The sequence below is a fragment of the Dermacentor andersoni genome, chromosome 11, assembly GCF_023375885.2.
Source record: "Dermacentor andersoni chromosome 11, qqDerAnde1_hic_scaffold, whole genome shotgun sequence".
Lineage (NCBI taxonomy): Eukaryota > Metazoa > Arthropoda > Arachnida > Ixodida > Ixodidae > Dermacentor > Dermacentor andersoni.
Window position 1 is genome coordinate 99,321,558 of NC_092824.1, and position 22,411 is coordinate 99,343,968.

General features: G+C 49.6%; 2 protein-coding genes and 1 long non-coding RNA gene across 5 annotated transcripts in view; 1 reads left to right on the forward strand and 2 right to left on the reverse strand.

The window, feature by feature from the left end:
* The window catches only part of nompA (no mechanoreceptor potential A), a 97,811-nt gene extending 84,213 nt beyond the window's left edge, over window positions 1-13,598 (reverse strand). The window contains exon 1 of the mRNA XM_055075206.2: window positions 13,401-13,598. The gene's annotated coding sequence lies outside the window, so the exon portion shown is untranslated. The remainder of the gene's footprint in view (window positions 1-13,400) is intronic.
* Window positions 1-22,411, forward strand: part of LOC129386879 (uncharacterized) — a 243,197-nt gene that overhangs the window by 160,286 nt on the left and 60,500 nt on the right. The window lies entirely within an intron of this gene.
* LOC126538978 (uncharacterized) lies at window positions 14,172-17,715 on the reverse strand. Its single transcript, XM_072285518.1, has 2 exons — window positions 17,401-17,715; window positions 14,172-16,024 (listed from the first exon to the last, which is right to left on the reverse strand). Exons 1-2 carry the CDS (start codon window positions 17,566-17,568, stop codon window positions 14,369-14,371), a joined length of 1,824 nt encoding a protein of 607 aa, XP_072141619.1. The 5' UTR covers window positions 17,569-17,715; the 3' UTR covers window positions 14,172-14,368.

Genomic DNA, 22,411 nt, shown 5'->3' on the forward strand with positions numbered 1-22,411 from the left:
CTCATGCCGACTGTCGACGGTAATGCGTTAGCATTGAATCTGCAGTTGAATGACGCGCTTGAAATTTACTCTTCTTCATGTTTCCGCCCCTATCAAGTCGTGCGAGTGACGAAAATTCTGACTATAATCTAATTGTCCAGAGCCTTCAACGCGAAACTATCAGTAATTTTAATAAAGAGTATGCTAGCAACACAAAACACGCCTGGGGACTTCGTCTTTGCGTCGTTTCTCGCCTCTGAATGAGAAATTACCGCACTGGGCATCGATGATTTGATTTGCTGATGATAAGCATAATAATATATGTAAAAACGCGCACCATTATCGCAATATTAGGAAAGGTAATTAGCGTAATTGTAATTACGTATTCATTGACATTTTCCCTAAAGTTGTACCCGCAAAAGCGAATAAATCACCTCGGCAAGCAGTGTTTGCACAGCTAGCGCAGCCTTTTAATTAAAACTGCAAGGCCCTGTACTTACCAGGAAATACTGCGCGCTTATTGTTTAGTATTGCTTAACTTTAGCGCCACGCATTACCATAGAAATAGTTTTTTTTATCTCTCTCTCTTTTATTCCGGTTTCCTTTATTTCCATTGTTGTATCTGAGCGTCCGCGAAACAGCCGCGAAATTCAACCTAAATTTGTTACAATAAAGGCACTTCGTTCCCACGAAACGTTCGATTGCGTCTCTTCTACTGCGTTCTTGAAGTGAAGAATTCGTCTTTAGCCGCGTAATTAGATTTCAGAAGGCACCGGTTTTCCAACGCAATCTTGTGATGATGCCCTCGTGAAATGGGTTGTTAGGAGCCTACTCTAGCGCCAGTGTTCCCTGGAGAGTAGCCCTGTTCCCTGGAGAGTAGGCGTGCGAGCATTGAGGCTATTGGCATGGAACTCTGCGCCACGGTAATGGATTTGTAGATTTTCATAGTTGAATGTGCGACAACTAACGGAGTGAGTGCCTCTAAGAACTCAGTTGTACTTGGAACACTATAGCGTCGCGCAAAAAAAAATGTTAAAAAAGGACACGAGAAGGTCACGTGAACACACACACACCGCGTCGTGCCTATGTGTTCACGTTAACTTCTCATGTCCTTCTTGTCAGCGATGATGTTCTAACGGCTCGCATCAATTTCTTGCACGAAAGCGGTCCAGATTTGCGAATTCGAAGTTCTTTGCTGTTTAAGTTCACTCATTACCATATTCGCCCTCAACACCTCTCCCCCCTCTCTCTTTTTATTCGAGTCTCCCTTCCCCAATGATGAGTAGCAGGTCAAAACTTTGATTCAGGCCGACCTCCCAGATTCTCTATCATAATAAATCTCTCCCTCCCGTGCCCGCGTCATGTTTGCGCTGCGATAGTATTCCAAGGTGGCAAACCATAAACCCCGCATTGTGACACTAGTTGACGTAGGTTTTGCCCTTTAGCCATCAAGTACCTTCCCGTGTCGCCTTCTAATTTTATGAGATTCTGGACCTTGCTTAGCTGATGTCGTTTACAAGGACACTCAGTCCAAGCTCTTTCATTATGTGTACCGTACCGTGTAAATCCGATCTGCGAAACAAGTTAGACGCGTTATATAAATTAAAAAATCATATTGTATCAAAACACAATGTCCCCTTTTGTGGTTTCATTGCCGTAGTGGGAAAGAAGTTATAGCTTTTCAACCAGAGAATGCTTCGTAGTAAAAGAATTGCTTAGGCGTACCGTTAGTAACGCTATCGTTAGTACACAAAGGAACATTGGTACTTATTACCAATTTCAAGAAATTGCATAACTCAAGCCAAATTCACTAGAACAAGTTTCGTGCTGAGCATTACCTCGCTTCGTAATAAGTTCGGGCGCTTTGTACGGCCGGACAACGCAAATTATCTGTGAAAGCAAGCAGTTCCCGTTTGACGTTTCTATTATTTCAAAGTTTTATTTAGTTTTTGCCTTCACATCGCATTACTTTTCCTCGTGATGCTGGTTAGAGATGCCATTGTGGCAGTATGTCGTTCTATTAGCAAGCCCAGCGCCGTCACTAACATCATCTATAAGCGGCACTGGTTCTTAGTGCAGAGCCGTCGTTCTTCACAACGTTCTTCCATTTAAACCTATCTTATCAAGTTGTGTTGATGAACAACAACCGGCCGCTTGCTTGGGCACAGTCTGGAAACAGTGTCTGCGCTGTACCTCCCGGAGCTCCATTCTAGGGCATGCCATTAAGCCGCCGTTAATTTAGACACTTACACAGTGCTTTGCAGTCGCTCAGATAGAAAGAAATAATAATAACGAGCAGACAACAACGACGAGTAGGAAGCCGTTGCGATCGCTATCATGCCTGCAACGGAGTCGGTGGCCATTTTTAGACACCGAAGCGCCAAGCACACGAGCACGCTGAGGCTCCTGCACGCGGGTACGTATATACGGACGACTTTCACTCCCCCCCAAAAAACTGTGACCTCTTCGTGCGCGCTGTGTTCAGTTCGTCGCTTTGGCGGGGTCTCCTCTGCATGAGAATGGAGCTGTCCGAGCCGGCGGGGAACTGTACGACAACGCAGCAGGGGCCGTCTGTTCAGCGTTTTCTTTCTACGCTTTGTTTTCTTTCTGCGCGGTGAAAACCGTCACCCTTCCCTTCCCCCTCAGCTTCCATCTCCTTCTGACTGTCCTTCCTTTTTTCTTGTATTCGTTTCGTTCAGTCGTCCTCTTATTTGCTCCACGCCACCGGCAGTTCCGGTAGCGACGTTCTCACACGCGGCTCTCTCGCCGTACTGTATGTGAGGCAAACTGAAGCACTGCCTCTTCCCTCTCACTACGCGAACCCTCTCCAGCAAAACCTTTCCTCGACGTCCGTCATGCCGTCTCGTTTCCACATGAAAACGACAGCGGCCGGCGGGTGTCCGGTTGTCAGGCTGGCGGCCACAAACGCCGTGCTTCCCTTTCGCGCTTGCGGCACGCCGAGCTGTCCGTGCCCACTGCCCGGTCACATTGCGGCCGCAGATTCGACATCGACGTGACCAGTGTGATACGTTCAATCGTACGGGCGGCTGGCGTTTCAAATCTCTCTCTCTCCCTCTCTCTTATAATATACAGCGAAGCTGTTTATGGCTATGTTCTGGCTGATCTCGTCTCCGTGGACATAGACCAACATTATTTCATGCGTGAACCAATCCCGAAGATAGTGTAATGCCGGGTCGACCTGCGGCAGAGGTGAAGCAGGCTTTAAGCACTCCCCGTACGTGGGCCGATCCCAAAGATAGTACAATGCGGGCCGACACGCGGTGGAGGTGAAGGAGGCTTTAAGCATTCCCCAAAGGTGGGCCGATCCCGAAGATAGTGCAGTACCGGGCCGACCCGCGGCGGAGGTGCCCTTCGCCATTAAGGAGCCCACATTCACAGCTTCGCTGGTCATCCTTCTTGACAGAGTGGAAGGGCACTCGATTTTTTTAAGCGAAGCTTTCTTTGCCTCTTCGACTTTCCTACTACTGCTGCTGCTGCTGCTGCTGTCTGGCATACCGTTTCATGGGGTGGTTCAAAGAGTCTGTATACATGACAGGAGGGAGCCAGAGAGGAAAAGGCGACGCGAGAAACTCGTTTGGACGCCACCACGTCGAATGTGCCCAATGCCCTCTGGAGTTCCCTGGGCGTCGTCACATTGGCCTCTTGACAGCTGTAATTTTTATTCGTGATTCCCTTCAAAAGCACTACAGAAACTGCAGCGCTTCTCTTTCTACTAACGTGCGATTCCAGAGGGGACGTAGATAGAACTGCAGAGAAGAGGGAGGAGAAGCAGTTCCCATACAAAGGCGAGGGGGGGGGGGGTGACGTGAGAAGGTAAGGAAACTCTACTACAGTGGTGGGGAAACTGGTTAAGTTTAAGTTCGAGGTACGGTACAGTACGTTCCTGTTATTTCTGAAAAATAAACGCCATGCAAATATGTCAAGCGGACAAATTACGCAGGGCGTGCAGAAGCACAGCCGCATTAATTAAAGCGCACCGCAGGGTCTAGGCGACACTAGGGAAGCGGTCGACCGTCAAATCAACAGTTCTGTACCCGCCGCGGTAGCTTTGCGGCTAAGGCAATGCTAGATGTCGCGGATTTAATTCCGACAGCGGCAGCCGCATTTCGACTGGAGCGAAATAGAAAACGCGCGTGCACTTAGATTTTTGGACACGTTAAAGAACATCACGGTGTCAAAATTAATCCGGAGTCCGCTACTACGGCGTGCCTCATAATCCAGTTGTGGTTTTGGCACGCACAGCCCCATAATCCAAGTTTAATACTGTTATAATATGTGGTATGCGGGAGTGCGAAACATAAACATACAAAGAGAGTGCGCCGTGCGGAGGCGAAGAGGACGAATCTTGGCAAATACCCGCAAGAGAGTCATCATCATCATCGACGCCGACTTGGGAGCGTCGGCAGTGGCGCCTCGACAAAAAAAAAAGCGTGGCGCGAGAGTGTGGCCCGTGGCCCGTGGCGTGAGCGGTGCGCGAGGTTCGGCGGTCGACGGAAAACAGCTTCCTCGCTGGGCGTCTGGCCCATAGGAGCTATCGCCGACCGCGCCAATACGCCACACCTGAAGCAACACTGTCGCCCGCTGGGAGGTTACCTCGCCCCGCTCTTCCGCTGTGCACTGGTCCAGGAGGGCTGGCGGTCCGGAACCGGGGCGCTCGAGCGTTCGGGTGAGCGGCCACAGGGCTACCCCGCCAGCTGTGGACGCGACCCGGTGACTGCGGCCGGCTACCTGAGCCCCGCGAGGTGGTCCGACCCGGCCGTCCAACCCGGCTGTCCGACCCAGCCGACCGTCCCGGCCGTGCGACCCAGCTGTCCGACCCGGCCGTCCTACTCGGCTGTCCGACCCGCCGGCCGACACTGTTGTCCGACCCGCCGGCCGACACTGTTGTCCGACCCCGCTGGCCGGCATCGGTTCAACGAGGTCTCAGACACGGCGACACACGCTTCCGCCGGAACTGTAGGCCAATCATATACCACCGACCCATAGATATAGTGCATGTCGCCTATGAGGCATTTTGGGACATTGTCACGTGTGTGTGCCGTTATCTGTGTCGTGTACGTCAATACAAGTCTGATGTGTGCTTTTGCTTTCGCGTGCTGCTTCTCCCTTTTTCTGGAGTGATCCGGCCCCAATAACATCACAAATACTTCTGCGACGATACGATGTGCCATGTGAAGCAATGACAATGTTAAACCCTTTCAGAGGTTATGCAATATGGCGCACAACAACGCCTCAAGCAAACACATCTCCCTGTGTGTTCTGTGTACTGCACAGCAGTGATGAACGCAAGGTAACGTTTAACATCAACTCACCACTCTCGTGTTAGACTAAACGTTGAATAAATTGAGCTTTCTCCCTCAACATCACCGCTAATTATCGTCAATGAAAGCAATCAGCACAAAGCTTCGCTTACATCGGTTCCCACAGTGCGTGGGATCTGCATAATTTTTCTTCGGTGTTTGTAATGCTAGTTTTCCTCTGCACCTCTGATTAGTCAGATAACTAATGCTTCGTCTTAGCTAGAGAAGCGTAAAAGGCACAATCGTGTGACTACCGCATATACTCGTGTATAAGCCGCACTTTCATCAAATTTTGTCAGGTGCGAGTTATACGCGAATCAGACCGCATAGAGGCGTGTGACACGGCGCATAACTTTTAAGCCATATATAGCCCTTGATTTAATATACACTGTATATCAAGTTAAAACAAGCTTTATTTATTTAGTTAAAACATTTTATTTTATTTTTTATTGCCGCTTTCAAGCTAATCACTCTCGGACCGAGCTCAGCTCATCGGCACTTTCGCCACTGTCGGACGAGCTCGCCTCATGGGCGCGCTCCCAAAGCTGGTCGGTCTCTGTGCCGTCCATGGTGTTTGCTATCCCCGTGACACTAAAGCTCTTTGCGATGGTGTCCACTGACACGGAACGCCAGGCGTCCAGAATCCAACAGCACATTTGCTGAACAGACGCTTGCTTCAGTCGCCCTGTCAGAGTTGTTTCGTGGTTGCCCGCGGCCATCCACTCGGCGTAGCACCACCGAAATTCCGTCTTGAATGGCCGGTTTACTCAAAGATCTAGCGCACGCAGCACGCTTGTCAAGCCACCATGAATCACGGCCAAGTCCGTTCGGCAGTCGGCCAGCCGCGTCTTCACTCGGTCTGTTAGCACTGTTAGCACTCGACCTGTTAGGTCGATGTGCAACGATGATGATAACAGCATGTGGTGAGTGGGAAAAACTAACTGGCGCCATCTTGTAACACTTTTCGGACGCAAATTTTTGCGTCCGAAAGTGGGGGGTGCGGGCTATAAACGGGGGCGGCTTATACACGACCGTATACGTTATAACATCAAGAAAGCGAATTCTCGAAGTCTTTACACTTGGCGCAACATCGTGGTCGTATGAATGGGGATGCCGTTCCGACGAATAACCGCATAGAGGCATGTGACACGGCGCATAACTTTTAAGCCATATATAGCCCTTGATTTAATATACACTGTATATCAAGTTAAAACAAGTTTTGATTTTGAATGCATGCTTATCGCGTCATGCGCACAGCACTTCCAAGAGTTTATCCAAAAAAATAGCTACCGGCAGATAAAGCCGGGCCATGGTGGCTCCATAGCCGGGCCGTTCCGAGAAGGATCCACCGCTGGGAATGGATACGTTGACTTCACACATACAGCCGTAATATGGCTAAAAAAATATAGGGGCAGAGACTTTCCGATTCGCCCTCGTATATCACGCTAAGCTTAGGCAAAACAAAAGCGTCGTCTCTTCTGTCCACATGTGAATGCTCAGTGACAGCTCGACTTTAGTAGAGCCGCGATCAAATGACATCGCTACGACGCGGAAAATGCCCTTTGCCGGACTTGCGCTGGGATGCCAAGTCCGGCCGGTGGTGACACCATGTTTATTCTTTTTTTTAAGTATACGATGGCTCCTTGACCGGAACCATATGGGCGAAATTGAGAGGTGGAAGAAGAGCTGAGTAAACTCAAATAAAGTGTTCGTGGTTGCTCTCACGGATATAGAATAACGAAAGACTCTATAAAAAGAAATCGTATCTGTACATCCCGTTCGGGACTAGGACAGAGCCGGGCGTGCTAGTCCGGAGGCCTATTCATATACAGTGGCACCATTTCGGCGCCTGCTAACGTGTAGGCTGCGCCATTTTGCTACTGCGTGCGCCGGTGTACTTCTCCGTAAAAAGAGGCATCCGCCGAGGGATGAAATTACCCTCGTTCTCGTCCTGTCACGTATTTGCCAAGAGAGGAAGAAGCTTCCAGACTTCTTTAATAATGTGATTGATTGATTGATTGATTGATTGATTGATTGATTGATTGATTGATTGATTGATTGATTGATTGATTGATTGATTGATTGATTGATTGATTGATTGATTGATTGATTGATTGATTGATTTAATGTATCAAAGCAACACATGGACTATGAGAGACGCCGCAGTAGGTTGCGGGTTTTATTTCCGCCCGCGGCGGCCCCATTTCGGTGGCGGCGAAATGCAAGAACTCTAGCGTAGCGTGCATTGGGTACACGTTGAAGAACCTCCAGGCGGTCAAAATTAATACGCAGTCTCCCCACTAAGGTGTGCCTCATAATCATATTGTAGTTTTGACACCTAAAATCCCAAACGTTATTTTTTGAGCCAATCAATCGATCGATCGATCCATCAATCAATCAATCAATCAATCAATCATTTATGCAGAGTCAAGCACATTTGGGGGAATGTATGCGTTTATGCGAGATTAAACGAACAAAGCCTAACGCGTTATTTTTGTCACGCTATGCTTCATACCACAAAAGTGTGATTTAAGTGTGTCGATCTTAACGAAAAGCCAACAGTCGCGTTTTTTATACGCTGGAGCGAGTTTTCAGATGCACATACTTGAGTAAGCTAACTAGTAATGAATAACTGCTTTACTGAATATATTTTACTCAATAAACGTTTCATTGATTCTTGCATGAATGTACTTTTTTATAGCCAGAAATGAAGTCAACATTCTCTTAGTATGAAATGGTGTTTGGCCTTTATGGTGTTAGGCTCCCTTCGATCTGTGGTTGCGCATGGTGTCTCATAAGAGCCACGAGATGCTGTTATGGAGTCCAACGCTTTCAGCGGTGTTAAGAAGCGCGGCCACCCATACCTTTCCAACTCTATTCTGCTCAATGAGTGCTCGCGTTAATTAAACATTTCAGCTCCTTTCACGCGGCGAGATTTACCACCATACCGTGATTTCGCTCTTATTAGCCCCTTCTATAGTCAGAAGGACTCAAGAAGAAAGGCTTGGTTGGTGTTTGGTGTTGAGACAGCGCAGTAAACTGCAAAAGACCCGAGACTCACACGAGAAAGATAACTCGTCTCATTCCCTTCCTTCAACTTAGACGCATGAGGCACGCATGGCCGTAGGTAAGAGCGGATGGAAAACCGTGTGGAACCTGCGCATGCGCAACAGGTATCTAAGAAATAAAGTAGTATCCATCAGCCTCTCTCAATAGAGTCATTAGCAGTTCCACCGCACAAATCCTTAGACATCGGAAGAAGACGTCGTCTCGCATAGCCTGTGGTGTGGTTGCAGGTTGTGCGCAAACGGTCAATTTTGTTTGAGCTAACGCGGCAGCGTAAGCTGCCGCGTTAGCTTAGCGTAAGCTGCCGTCACAATGATTCCGTCTCGACGCGAAACAAGGTTGCGAGGCGAGCTGTCGTGCAACGCATTAGATACAGAGAAGAACGGAGAGGGCTCCCGGATGATGATAGAAAGAGAGAGTTGCATCCACGCACCGCCACCGGGACAGACGCAAAGTGAAAACCGCACCCCGGCAGTACATTCACAAGGCTGACGCCGCGCAGGGGTCATTTGAATAGGCACGAGCGAGCGAGTGAACGAGCGAGCGCGTGCTCTCGCGCGCGCGTTTTGATAGCGCCTGATTATGGAAGGACGCGGCTGACCCACATAGCTCGTCCTCTCGTGGAACGTACGCGGCGGCCGGCGAGGGAGAACAAGAAGCAACATAATGCAAAACGAAAACACCTTCGCGCGGTGTCCGACCAGGGACGTGTATACCCTTCTCTCTCTCTCGCATCGCTTGCTGTTCCGAGCAACGGCTGGACACATTGCGCGCGCGGGGGGTTCCGTTAGTAGTAGGCACAGATTACAAAAAAGTAAAAGAGCTACTGGCCTCGCGTTTCTTTAAAAAAAAACGCAGCCCCTGTATATGAAAGGTATGTGAGAACATCATTCGCAGGCACAAAAGCGATCCTCTTTGAACTCTGGAACAGCGACAAACGAAAAAGAAAAAAAGAAAAAGCAAACGTCCGGCGGCGAAAGGGTTATAGTGCTCAAAGGGTGACCGACTCGTTGTGTCAAGACGATGACCTTGGGAGGAGCGCCGCGGGCGTGTGCTAATTGGGACGCGGACGTACGTGACTTGCTCGAAGCGGCCTTTTGGAGGCTTCCCTGTGTTGATTTTGCGAACTGAGCTCGGTTTTGGACACTGGAAAGCCTTGAATCAATCGCGTTTAGCCTTCAGACGGTACAGTCTTCCGCGTAATGCTGCTTATGGCATTTTGCTCCCGTTAAATAACGGTGTGCGAATGCCTGGCACAAGCCGGTTGTAGCCGGTGGATACAAATAAAGTGCCATTGAATTAAGAGATCTAATAGAGTTCTCTGTTCATATTTCAAGCCGTTCTTGCTCTTTCTATCGCCAAATTGAATCGCACGGCACTGTCCTCGGTGCTTCTGCGAGTGAAAGTACCTGTCGTGTATATATGGTAGTCTGCTAATAAGCTCATACGTCTGGTCATATGGTAGAACTCGAGTACCACACCCGATGCTTCAAAGCTCGGGGGAGTGGAAAACACCGTCCTTCTCGGTTTGTGGGCCTTTGTAGCAAATAATGCTATTTGGCAAGCCCGCACCTGGCTCGTGCCCTTCTGTTGCCCGGAACTCCTGAAACACGTATTCGTACAATCCTTACATGTTTCCTGGATTCTTCTGGACGCCTCTCATACGATGACTTCTCTATCCACTCTAGGAGCAAAGCACTTCGTCTTCCGTCTCCACTATTTTGTTGTATAATATTGCGTCTTCCTACAAGTGACTTTCCATGTTGCCGGCCAAGTACTCCGATTAGCGTCTGCTGATTGTCTAATCTCTTTCTTTTGAAAATCCTCTATACCTAAACTTTACCTTCAGTAGCGTTGTTCAATAATTTTCTTTACTTCAGTAATTATAGCTGCAAGGGTAGTGTCTTCCTCGACGATATCCCCAAGCTCTCCTTAAGTATAGCATTCACTCAGAACATCCATCAATGTGTTTAGCATGAACGGGCACAGGATCGAAAAACTCCCCAAGTACCACTGTCATTTCAAGGCTTACAATATCGCTGATGCATCTGCGAAGTGTTGTCCTTGTTTCTTTAGGAGCACTTAATTACGTCGAATCAGCCGGACGTACGTAGTTGTTTGGGGAGCTCCCTGCCATACTGCTGCTCCCTTCATCCTGCTTCTGCACAGTTATAAGCTTCTTTCAAATCAACCGTGACTACTAAAACGCCTGCTCATATGGTACCCTACGTTCATCTATTATCTGTCTCTGGGCGAAGATTGCATCTGTAGCAGACGTCCCCCGTCGCGCGTCTAAGTTGTTGGGCGCCGGATATTCGTGCCTGGTCCCTGTATTGTCTCCAGGACCAGTTTAAAGGTCCTCGTCATGGGATGTGGCAATCTCAGTCATTGCTTAGTCATTGTGGTCTTCAACGTTGCCCTTGCGTCGTTGATGGACACAGCCATGCTTGCTCTTCATTCAATCCGGATCTGTTTCTGCCCGCGAATTTTCGTCACCAGCTCCCGTAGTACGGCGACGCATTTTCCTCCCGTCGCCTTTTGAGGTGGAATTAGGAACCTCTTTGGCCCAGATACTTTTTCAGTTCATCTTCTACAGTATTGCCGCAAGCTCACTTCACACAACGTCCTGCGCAAGTCGTCGTTGCAGTTTTGTCGTTGCTGCCGTTATCGGTAGCAAGTGAAATGGCAGAATCATTAATGGGCAGTAGGCACACGATCGGCGGCGCACGTTAAGCAATGCACCTTCGTGGTATCTTCATTCATTTCCCGCGTCGAATAGATGCGCCGAAATAATGCACAACGAAATTATGTTATCTATTTCTTCACACTTTATCATGTCCGCCACTGGTAGGAAATCTGAGAAGCGAAACTTACAATTTTGCTTCCAATCTCTTGTGTAATTGGAGGCATTTGTCGTGCGGAAAGTACTGTGACACGTTATATTGTACTGTGACCGCAATGAAGACCTCCAAACTATCTTTGCTGAGCGCGTCTGTCCGTCCGTTCGCCGTCAGGCCATCTTCTCTTTCTCTTATACACCCTCAACATACGGCGAATCAAAAGAGGAAACGAAATTGCTCGCCTACGATCGCCACTAGATACCGAACTTAATGCGCAAGTGGTCATGTGCAGTTGGGAGCAGGATTCTGCCAGTGTGTGGTGCAACAAACTTTCAAAATTTTTTGTAGTCCTACCATGTCGCGATGCAAAACAAGAAATGCGCTGTAGTTTCCTGGCTAAAGCCGCTACCGATACAGATAGAGGTGCCGTGAACGTTCAGGGCATACAGCAAAACGAAAACTATGACTAATACAGAGCCGTCTTTATGTTTATGGCAGTGCAACAGAAGCCAAAAGAGAAGAAAGTGCGACGGAGCTGTCAGGTATTATAAAAAGAAAATCTGGCTTATGGATTCTTATTCAACAGAAAAAGATAATGAAAAGTTCCGACTGGGGCTCAGAACATTTTCTCATAAGTCGGGGCTGTTCCGCTAAATTCAGAACGGTTGGCACCCGCAGTTGGAAACCGAAACCGCTGGCCACTGAGCTTTGAACATTCGTGCCTCGTAATTCCTGCAGGTGCGCGTCATGGAGTCCCAGAGCGGTGGCGTCTGTGCACGTATCTCGAAGGCCACGTGAGGCAATACTAAAGAGGACGAAGACGACATTGCAACAAAAAAAAAGGGGGGGGGGGGGTCGAAAAGCTGTCATATGTAAAAGGCAACAAGGACAACAACAAGATTCGGTGTACGTTTAAGAACCTGCTGGCTGCTGCTGTCGCCGTTAATAAGTTCAGAGCAGTCGCTGAAGTCTGCTATTTCTTCTTTTTTTCTTCTGTTGCATTTCCCAGCAAGAAAGAGAAAGCTTGGCCGGTGGTCAGTCGCGAATATTGTGTTGCCTCTCGTACACTGGTGCATTACGCACACGCGGCGCCCTTGCGTGCTTCCGCGGGAGCCACGGGGACACACGGGCGCAGGCAGCGATGCCCAGCCAGCAACAGTCGCAGACATTCCCATTCGGCACCGGCAACAATGCGCACAGCGTGTGCCGCGAACGCGCTTCCGAACGGTATCGACACGCACACCGCACGCATCGCGTCCAGGGTCGCGCCGGCGTGACAGGTCGCGAGCGCGTGTCAGCGTCGAGGCAGGATGAGGCTCTTTATTCGAGCCCAAACTGGGGGAGTCACGGCACGGCGGTCGACTGACTGCATGGTGGTGGTGGCCTTTCGGTTGTGAACTGCGCGACCTACTTTTCAGGAGTTGGTCGTACACCGCAGCGGACTTTCGCGCTCTCGCGTCGTGCCGCGGTGTGCGCGACCCCTCCCGCGTTCTAAACGTGCGCCGGGGCCACGGCTTGTATGCATGGCGCGTGCGCGCCACCTAAACCGCGCGCATCGTCCTGAAGCGAATTAAGCATGCGGAAAGCCGATCCTTGTCCCCAAGAGACTTGTAAGACGGAGCACACAGTGAGATCGTTCACGTGTGTATATAAAGTGAAGTTGTAATTTGAGTCGATAGCTTAAGGATTGCAGAAGCTCCCGGTATCATGGGAAGTCGCTTCGCGGAAGGCATCCACCGCCCTTGGACCCAGGAACTGTAGCGGTTTCGTTCCACTTAGGCATGAAAAACGCAGACTGTTTCTTTTGGTAGCTTTTTCGTCTTTCCAAGAGCACAGTGCTGAAGGTGAGCGGTTCACTGAAGCTCGCAGTGTTACCAAAGCGACCAATGTCGCATCACGTTGTTATTCTATATTATAATGCCCGTTGTTCAGAGGAACGCGGACGCACACACATAAGTTTGTTTAAGCATACAAGTCATTTCTCTATCCAAAACGAACATATCGAGATGCCTGTGACAGTGTGTTTCGAAGCACGAAAATGGAAGCACGGAGAAGGTCTGGAGCACGAAACGCACTGCGCGGACCCACACAAGCACTCTCCCTCTCTCTCTCTTTTCCGTGGCCACTATTTGTCCAGAACGTTGAACAGCATTGCTCCCTAACTGCAAGTTAGATCCAAGACATCACAACCTACCTCAGAAGCTGAGACGACTCGCACGAAGAAAAGTGTGCGTTGCCAGAGGCAGTGTCCACCCGGCGTCCAGAGCGCTATCGTTCGTCCCCTCGTGTGCTCAGAATCCCGCTCACGCGGAGAGGCGACCTGTCATGGCATTCCTTCTCCACGGGGTCCACATTAAGTGGAGCCCTTGCGTCAGGACGCGGCATTTACCCCCATCCGCTAAAAGCTTTCTCCCTCTGCCTGCTCTTCCACCGTCACCAGGACGTGACGTCTGGCGGGACGTCACATCCGGAAGGGCGCGTCTGCCACCGTCCAGCGCCGCTAGCCCATCCACTCGCGTCGGATCCGCATCCGTTCTCTGACCGATATACACAATTGTGTGCCGCGCCGACGCGATGACGCGCCGGCACCATGCCGTACTGGCCGACACAATAAGAGTTGTGGAATTGGTGTGAAAGAACCGCTGTCAGGAAGCTAGTTCTCCGCCCTGTGGCGAACTAATGGTGGTGTCAATGGTTGGTGCGCTCTATAGATACACTGTCCTGGTCAATGGTGACGCTTGTCGCCCACCGCGGACGCCTCTCAAAGCCGAAGCTGTTCAACTGTGGTCGTGTGTACGCCCATTCGCCTCGTGACACACAAGACCTTGTCTCTAACGGCAATGGATGCTTCTCGGCGTATATGCTTTGGGTGCCAATTGTCCAAAAGCTCAATTACGGGTGCAAACTTAATCAACTTTTCTCTAGTCGGCCCTGGGAGCTACATTTGCGCGCTTTTGACAGCGTCCGGACTCAGCCAATTCATAGTGTCCAATGCCAGCACTGTATCAAAGAACCAAACAACAATGAGAGTGCTCGAGCGTTGACGACCTGTTATTTTGTTATATCAGCGGACTAACTATAATGCGCCGCAACGTACAAAGATTTCAATCGCGGAGTTCATTCGATGTTTCGGTTCACGGGTCTAGTATACGATCAGTATCGTTAGCGAGGCACAAGGCAATCCCGCATCGACGACAGTTTCCCCTTTTCTTCCGGGCACTTGTACGCTTCCCAAAATTCTGGCATTGAGCGCACTGAAATCTCGCACCTGTCGCGCATGCGCACTAAGGACGGTGTCGGCTCTAGCAGAGGATGACTGCAGAACTGAACGCAGAACACCTGGAAAAAGTTCCTGTCGAACGCGACGAGACCCGATTCTTCGACGTCATAACAAAGACGTTTCTGTTGCTTGTACGCCTGATAGGCGAGGCGAAGCGACTCGGCCTGCCTAAAGACCTCGACAGCTTGGCTCTTCGAAACGAAGCTCACTCTGTCTTGAATCGACGGCGAGCAAATGCCGGTGCCTGTAAGTTCCTGTGACAGTGCGACGAGCAGCTCCCGCACGAAGCGAGCCCGTAGAATCGCGTAATTAGAGACTTCCCTGGACATGTACGAAGGAAACTGCGGTGCAGAAAGGAAGTTCTGGCTGGCAATGACAATGGCGCGGAGTTTCTCGACGTAGCTGAAAGAGCCGAGCCACTGCTTGCGAGCCAGCATGCGCGAGTGAGGTGGCCACCTGGACTTGTTCAGGGCACGTTCCACTTCCTCCTGACGCGTTGCGATGAACATATTTTCGATGTAACTTTGCGTGTGTTCTACGTCACTCTCTCCAAGAAAATCAGCGACGTTCACAGGCTCGACAAATACGACGTCTATATGACTAAGCTGCTCGCGTATTTCATCTTTGGCAGCGGCATCAATCGTGGCACTGTCGTTCAGACTGTCCATTAGGTACCCCCTGGTTTCCTCAAGCAGTTCCGACGCCGACGTGTTGTGCACGTGCCCTCGCAGGGCCGTCGCTTCCAGATTAGCGTAGTGCGTGGGAAACAGCCTGCTGAGCACTTCGGTGCACGATACATGTACCCAACCAACTCGTTGCGCTACCTCGGCGTAGCGCTCGTAGAATTCGTAGCGTATCGTTTGCGAAGTGACCAGGACAAGAAGGTACATGGACAAGACGGCAGAATCCGTTCTCACCATTGCTGAAAAGGCGTCGCGGATACTGCCAATGCTCCTGACAGCTATTTTCGTTGCAAACGACGCCTCGCTGTCCAGGGAGAAGGCGCGGTTTACAGACGACGCCCACATTTCGTGTGGCACTCCTTCCACGTCGAGTTGCTCCAGAGGCAGCGTCGTTTCAACCGTGCTGGCCATCTTGATGGCCTCGTGAACCCTTCCGTCGAGCTTGACCAGCGCGCGAAGGAGTTCTGAGCGGGCTGCAACAGCTTTATCGAGGGCGACAACCATGGTTTCGAAGTAGGAGTAGAGCTTGTCGAGGCTGTACACGGCGGCTGATATGTTGCGCACAACTTTTCCTACTGTCATGCGCAGCGGCATCGAGCGGCGTTCAAAGGTCAAGGCGAAGAACGAGTGAAGCCTGTAGAGCAGCGAGAACTCAACCAGCCGGGGCAGCATACCGGCTAGAGTCGAGTTCCTCCAGGTCTCTAGACGGACGTTGAGGGCGTGCAGCACCTCGTCGGCGACCGAGTCCAAGGACTTGCGCGTGGCGAAGTGCTCAACGCAGCCGTTGTAGACTGAGGCCATGGAGGCGATCACGGTGTCTTGTCGAGCTTTCTGCGTAGACCATGACAGAGAGCGCTGTAATACATGCCCGAAGAAGGCAAGGTGCCAGCACTAAGAACCACTCGAGTCGCCTGCTCAACATGTATACTACCAAAAACGATATTCTGCTGAAGGCTCGTAAAGGAGTTAGCTTTAAGTAGGCAACTTGACACTCGCATTTTCGCGTTCACTACTGTGGGATATAGTGAACGGAGGCAGGAAAGAGAGAGTGAAAGAGAAAGGAAAGCAGTATGGGAAAAGTAGTGAAGTTAACCAGACATGAAATGATTATTTTAGGCGAAGCAATTGATTTTATTTAAAATTTTACAATTTTTGGTATTAAAAAGAATGGATAGACGGGTTCATCTTGGTGGGGTCGATCCTATATATGTTTTTAATTTGTTACCACTGCGGAGTATTAAACACAGTTGACAAGCAACTCAGTATATTGTTTTAAATGTTTGCGTTTCTTTCCTCAAAACCTGATCAACCTGTTCTCGTCCCGTATTCTTGTTTTTATAATTTCGAGGATTTGCCGCAAGGCGCATGTAGTTTTAAAAGAAGGAACAAAATGGGCATAAGAATAAACATACGTAGACCTGATGGATTCACGTACTGTGACAATGAATTAGCAGAGTTGATTGGCGCCTGGTACTCGATGCATTAATTCGTCCGACGCCGTATATACGGACCAGATCACACAAGCGCCACATTGGGATGCGCGAATGCTTTTCTATATATAGAGCGCTGCAAATCGATCAACAAGCACTACGACTAGTAAACCCGCCGTGGTTGCTCAGTGGCTATGGTGTTAGGCTGCTGAGCACGAGGTCGCGGGATCGAATCCCGGCCATGGCGGCCGCATTTCGATGGGGGCGAAATGCGAAAACACCCGTGTACTTAGATTTAGGTGCACGTTAAAGATCCCCAGGTGGTCGAAATATTCCGGAGTCCTCCACTACGGCGTGCCTCATAATCAGAAAGTGGTTTTGGCACGTAAAACCCCATAATTTAATTTTTTTACGACTAGTAACTGAGTTAAGGCAAACCATATGGCTTCCTTAGGTCGAAGCAATCGAAGGCAGCAGATGATTCGATACGGAGTCACGAAATTGCAAAATTTGAAAGTGCAGGGCGATATCAGCTAATAAATTATCCTTTCGTTTCATTATAAATAAAGACTGAGGTAGTTCGTACACCTGTTCACCTTGTGGTTCGTGTTGCGCTCACCAGAAACCACCCCAGATATTTCATTCGTCCATTCAGTAGAATATAGAATAGCACCATGATGATGATGATGATGATGACGATGATGATCAATGATGATGATGATGTCTAAGTAAAAACGAAGAAGCTCCAGCCGCAACCTAACAGTAGCGTTCGGAGCTTTGAACAGAGCGCATCACCCTCACCTCTTTGCCGAGCAATTGGAGCATGTAGGCGACAGTGGCGGCCTTGGCGTACACGCGCTGGTCGGCCACGAAAGACGAGAAGCGGTCCGGCGCTCCTGTCCACCTGCCACACACGTAGTCGTAGAAGTCGACGCACGGATCGAACTGCGCGCTCACCAGGTCGCGCATCTCGGAGTCGATGTGGGCGCAGCCCTCGGAGTGACAGGTGGCGAGGTAGCGAGCCGCCCCGCGCCGCGCCGCCCACGACTTGACGAAAGTCGACGCGGAAAGCAGCGCCGCGGCTGCGCAGAGGGCGACCACGGCGGGACACCTGTACTGGACGGTTCCAGTTCTTTTGGCGACGTCGCTCGGGACGTCGCGACGTTCGGGTTCCGCTGGACGAGAAAAGCGTGGTGGACCGTGGGAACGCCGACGCCGACCGCGAGAACTACTCTCTTTGAACATCTCGAAGAGTTGCTATAACATTTGGGTGATATAGTTACCGTTACGTATGTCGTTGCAGTCTTGGTAATGATGAGCTAGGAACATTTCAGGTAGTGCACGAGAGTTTATCGACCGGCTGCCTGCTCCTAAGTTCACCAACGCACTATATACGTGGCGTTTGCCGTTGAAGAGATGTTCCACATCCGCCGCACTGGCCACGAGGAGCACTGACTAACGTTACCAATATCACATCTCGTACTCATAAGGGAATATCCAACAATGCGGACATGAGAGAATCAGTCGCCGTAGCTCAATTGGTTAGAGCATCCTACGTGCAATGCGAAGGATGTGGGTTAGGTTCCGACCAAGTGCAAGTTTTTTTCCACTTTCATTTCTCCTTACCTTACCAATTCTACATTTTAATTAAAGAAGCAAGTAATTTCCCATATGCTTTCCTTAGGCTTATTGTCTGTTGGCTTCATATCTCAAAACCCCGTAGTGTAGCACTGGGCGCCTACTCCGCAATATTTTAAAACACGATCATCGAATCACACTTGGGCACAGGAAACACGACGAACAGCGCCTGCGATACGTCTTAACAATGACAACCAGCAAGCGAGGTCTGAACATCGAGGGGTGACGGTGTGCGTGACGCGTGTGTCGCCTTTTGGTAATACCCTCAAGGTTATTACCATTATTATTATTATTATTATTATTATTATTATTATTATTATTATTATTACTATTATTATTACCTGTTGAGACAACGAGCGCATAAGTGTCTCGCAACACTAAAAGCAGTGCTTATTGTAATTGTGGAACCAACTTTCTGTAATTGTGCGTTCAGGAAAGCGGCCCATGACTCTTGACGTCATCAGTGAAATGATGCGCAGTTTGCCATAATACGGATTATGAGACCGCGCGTTGGACCAGTTCACTGCGTTTACGATAGATGACCGTGACCATCGATTAGGGGTCTTATCAGCAACTAATAAGTTAGTATGTGTAAATTTATTAACGGAAAGAGTTAGCTAATGAAGCAATTACTGAGCTATTACGAAGTTTGTTTGATTGTTTGTTCTATGCACGGTGTGTCTGTTTGTGCAACAGTGCTTATGACACAGCTAAATGACATGGGGTAGGCCTATATTATACCGTGTGTATCAGCGAACACTCTCAAAACTTTTTAAAGGTTGTCTGTGGCACATAGCAGAATTCCAGTTAATGAGCTGGTCTACTGGTCTACTCAAAGAGGCGGACATTACTTGCACAAATAATTGAAATACATATACGACTAATTAACAGAATTCACTAATTGAGTTTTTAGCTAATTACGATATGGCCCATATTGCAATTTACAAATTCTAGCCGTGTAGTTCGCTTGGAGCGAACTCTCAGGATGGCACCAATCTGTAGATATTGATTCCCTAACTTTGCGGAGAAATGCACTGGCGTTACAGTTACTTTTGTGCTTCGATTCATAAAACGACGTTCTGGTAAGAAAGTTGGAGAATGGCCATTCCTGCTGCCCCATGTCAACTCACGCTTAGCTGGAGTAGGCTCGACCTCTGGAGCGTGAGCGGCGTCTTCGGGCTTGAGCTCCGCTGGTGCGGCCACGTCGCTCACCTCCAAGATGCCCGGCAGGCTTTTGCTCTTGGCTCCGAGCAACGGGCGTGCCCCGTAGCCTCTGCCGGGAGGCTCCGAGAAGCGCCTTCTCCTGCCAGCGAATTCAGAGCGAGGAAACGCAGTCCAGTTATGCCGTGAAATATTGTTGAATAGCAAACAAATAAACAAAAAATAAACGTGCTGAAACCCTTAGTAGGGATACACCGACAACTGGTGCCAACTAGGAACAAGCCTTTAAAGGCCCGCAATGGAATCCGAGTTTCCTTTTCTGTCAACCCCAGCTGTAATCTGAAACACAGTTTCAAAACAAGGAAAATTAGAACTCCGACTAACTTTCATTGCTCCTATAGCGTTTCTTTGCCCACCCCACTCATCTTCCTGAACCTGCCTACTCATGTGGCCTCAGAGCTGTTCCAACGTAAAATAAGTAGGGTACTGGCGCTCTGCCACTTACGTACACATCAGCAAAATATATGACCTTGGCGCCGAATGAGCATGCATTCTCGTCGGTCCAGCAGAAGAAGAGTGGCCCGATATACACCGGTGGAATACACCATTAGTTGTACACCATTAGTGGTGTGGAATGCTAATTTGCCAAGAATGAAAGACAATAAGGAAGAAAAATACAAGAAAGGAAGTCGAAGGGACACTAAAGAGAAGCATTATTTGAGCTGTATAATTGCCCTTCTACAATACCAATACACCCATTTTCACGATGAGAAGCATATTTGTAAGCCAGAAACAACGCATGAACAACAAACCCGCGGACACGCTGGTGGCGACGCCGCCGTGAATTTCCCGCGCCAGCTCACCTTGACGTCAGAAATCTTGACGCCATCTTCCCTGGCCTAGTCAATATTTTATTGGTAAAAGATGGACTACATTGTGTTCTGAAAGAGCAATAGGCTGAATTTAGCAATTATAAGGAAGATTCTAGTGAGCCACAACAGCGCAAATACTTAAAAGATGCTCTGTGATTCGTGAGAAGAAAGGAGGTTAACCTCCTCGTGCGGTCTACCGCTTCAACGCATGAGCGGCGAGCACACAGTACGTACGCACAGTATGAGCAGTCCGCGGATCATTTTCAAGGTACGGCGCGTGAGACCGCGCGCGGCCGTGCAAAGTACACGCTTGTTGGTGGAGCCGACACCCCCCCCCCCCCCCCCTCGCGACATGCCTCTCCGCATGCCTCCATATATGGCGTGCGAGACTGAGCCGCGTTCATCGGTTCCCCTTGCGCCCGGTCGCGAAACGGGCAGTTGCTGCCGAAGCACAACGCCGCCACGCCCTCCCTCCCATCCCCCCACGGACTTTCGCGGGACGGAAAACGGCGCATTTGCCCTTCGCTTTCTTCGTTCGCGCACCAGATTGAGCTGCTACCATCGGCTGGCTTCCCTCGCATGCTTTCACTCGCACTTACAGCATACGACGCGTCCCGACGATGATACTGCCCATGGATTTTATACAGAACATCACGGCGATGGCGACAGAAAAAAAAAAGCGCTTGGAGTGTCCGTATAATTCATATCGCAATAAAATGAAAAGTATACACACTACATGACTATCCTTTGGGGACAGGACAGATAAGCCCCAAACTGTGCATTCTTTTCTTAGAGTGCAGTTCGCGGAAAGAAGTACTGTAATAAATTATTCAGCTAGTTCGGCAGCTTGCCAGTATTTCTTCCTAGGGAACGAATGATGGAAGGAGATAAATAGGAGTGAATGAAGGAAGGAAGTGAACGAAATGAAGTGAGAGCGCTCGTCACCTCTTGCGCGAATGCCGCACGCCTCTCCCGCTGGCCGACGTGGCGCCCAGGAGGGCGCACGACATCGACGTCGAACACCGGCTATCGGTCTCGGAGCGGGCTGTGGCGGTCGTGAGCGATTTGGTTCCCCGGCGAAGCTGGCACAGAAGCAGGCTGCGGTCGTCGCCTTCGTCCCAGCCTCTCGATCCGATCCGCGGGCAGAGCGCGGATCGCGCCCGGAGCCCGTCGCGGCCGACTGGAGTCTCGCCGCGCGCACCAACACCGTCTTCGCTGGCCTCCATGGAGTTGCTCTTTCAGGGTTATCCGAAATCGAGAAGAGGGCTGACAGATGGAGTAGCACACACTGGGGCATAAAGGTTGTGAACAGAGATAAGGTGCCTCAGAAAGGCAGGCCAACGTTCCGATAGGAGGGACCTATCTTCGTCAAAGGCGGCCTGGCCATCCTCGGCAGGTTAGTTTCAAAGTCTTTAGGCATCAAAACAGTTGCCTAGGAGGCAGACGTAAAGGCGATTAATGCCTGACAGAGTGTCAGCCCCCTTCCCCCCACTTCCCAAGCACATCGCGAAACATCACTGTAATAATTGCTACGTTGCCTGTCGACAAAACTTTCAACAAAAATCAGTGGAAAGCACTGGCAGCGATGCATCAAAACCAAAACTTTGGACCAATCTGCATCGCGAGAAATGCACAACTATGAACGAATGACATTTGTCATGGAGTACAAGAAAATTAACCAAAACAAAGAAACAGGAACAATAAAAAACGAAACTCACAATTGTACCAACATTTCGTGCTGACTTTTCCCGATAGCAAAAAACCAGTTAACTGGTTAGTAGAGTCCTTCAGGGCTACGCATTCACAGCACGTACAGCCGCCGCCAGAAGTGACAAGAGCACAGAAAACACATTTCTAGCGGCTTAACTTGTAGAAACTGTTTGTATTTTAAGTGTTTTGGAAATAATACGGATTAAGCTAGGAAATTCAAGGCGACCCATTCAGAAATCACTAGCACCCCTTGCAGTAGGATTAAAAAGACGCTTACGGTGTCTTCGGGTTGAGTATGACTGACGGCGGCTCTATACATACTACGCCAAAGGTCTCGAAGTTGCTTCGGGCGTACTCCTTTGGGATACATTGGGATGCGAGTATGTGCGGGAACTACTTCTCAACAGCGGTCGAACAAGAAATGCATCCGT

Bases quoted from the DNA above. Each gene is read 5' to 3' on its own strand.
- LOC126538978 (XM_072285518.1), bottom strand. From the start codon at position 17,568: ATGCGCGACCTGGTGAGCGCGCAGTTCGATCCGTGCGTCGACTTCTAC. The intron at 16,025-17,400 runs GTGAGGGTGATG...CATGTATTACAG, and splicing joins TCCAATTGCTCGGCAAAGAG to CGCTCTCTGTCATGGTCTAC.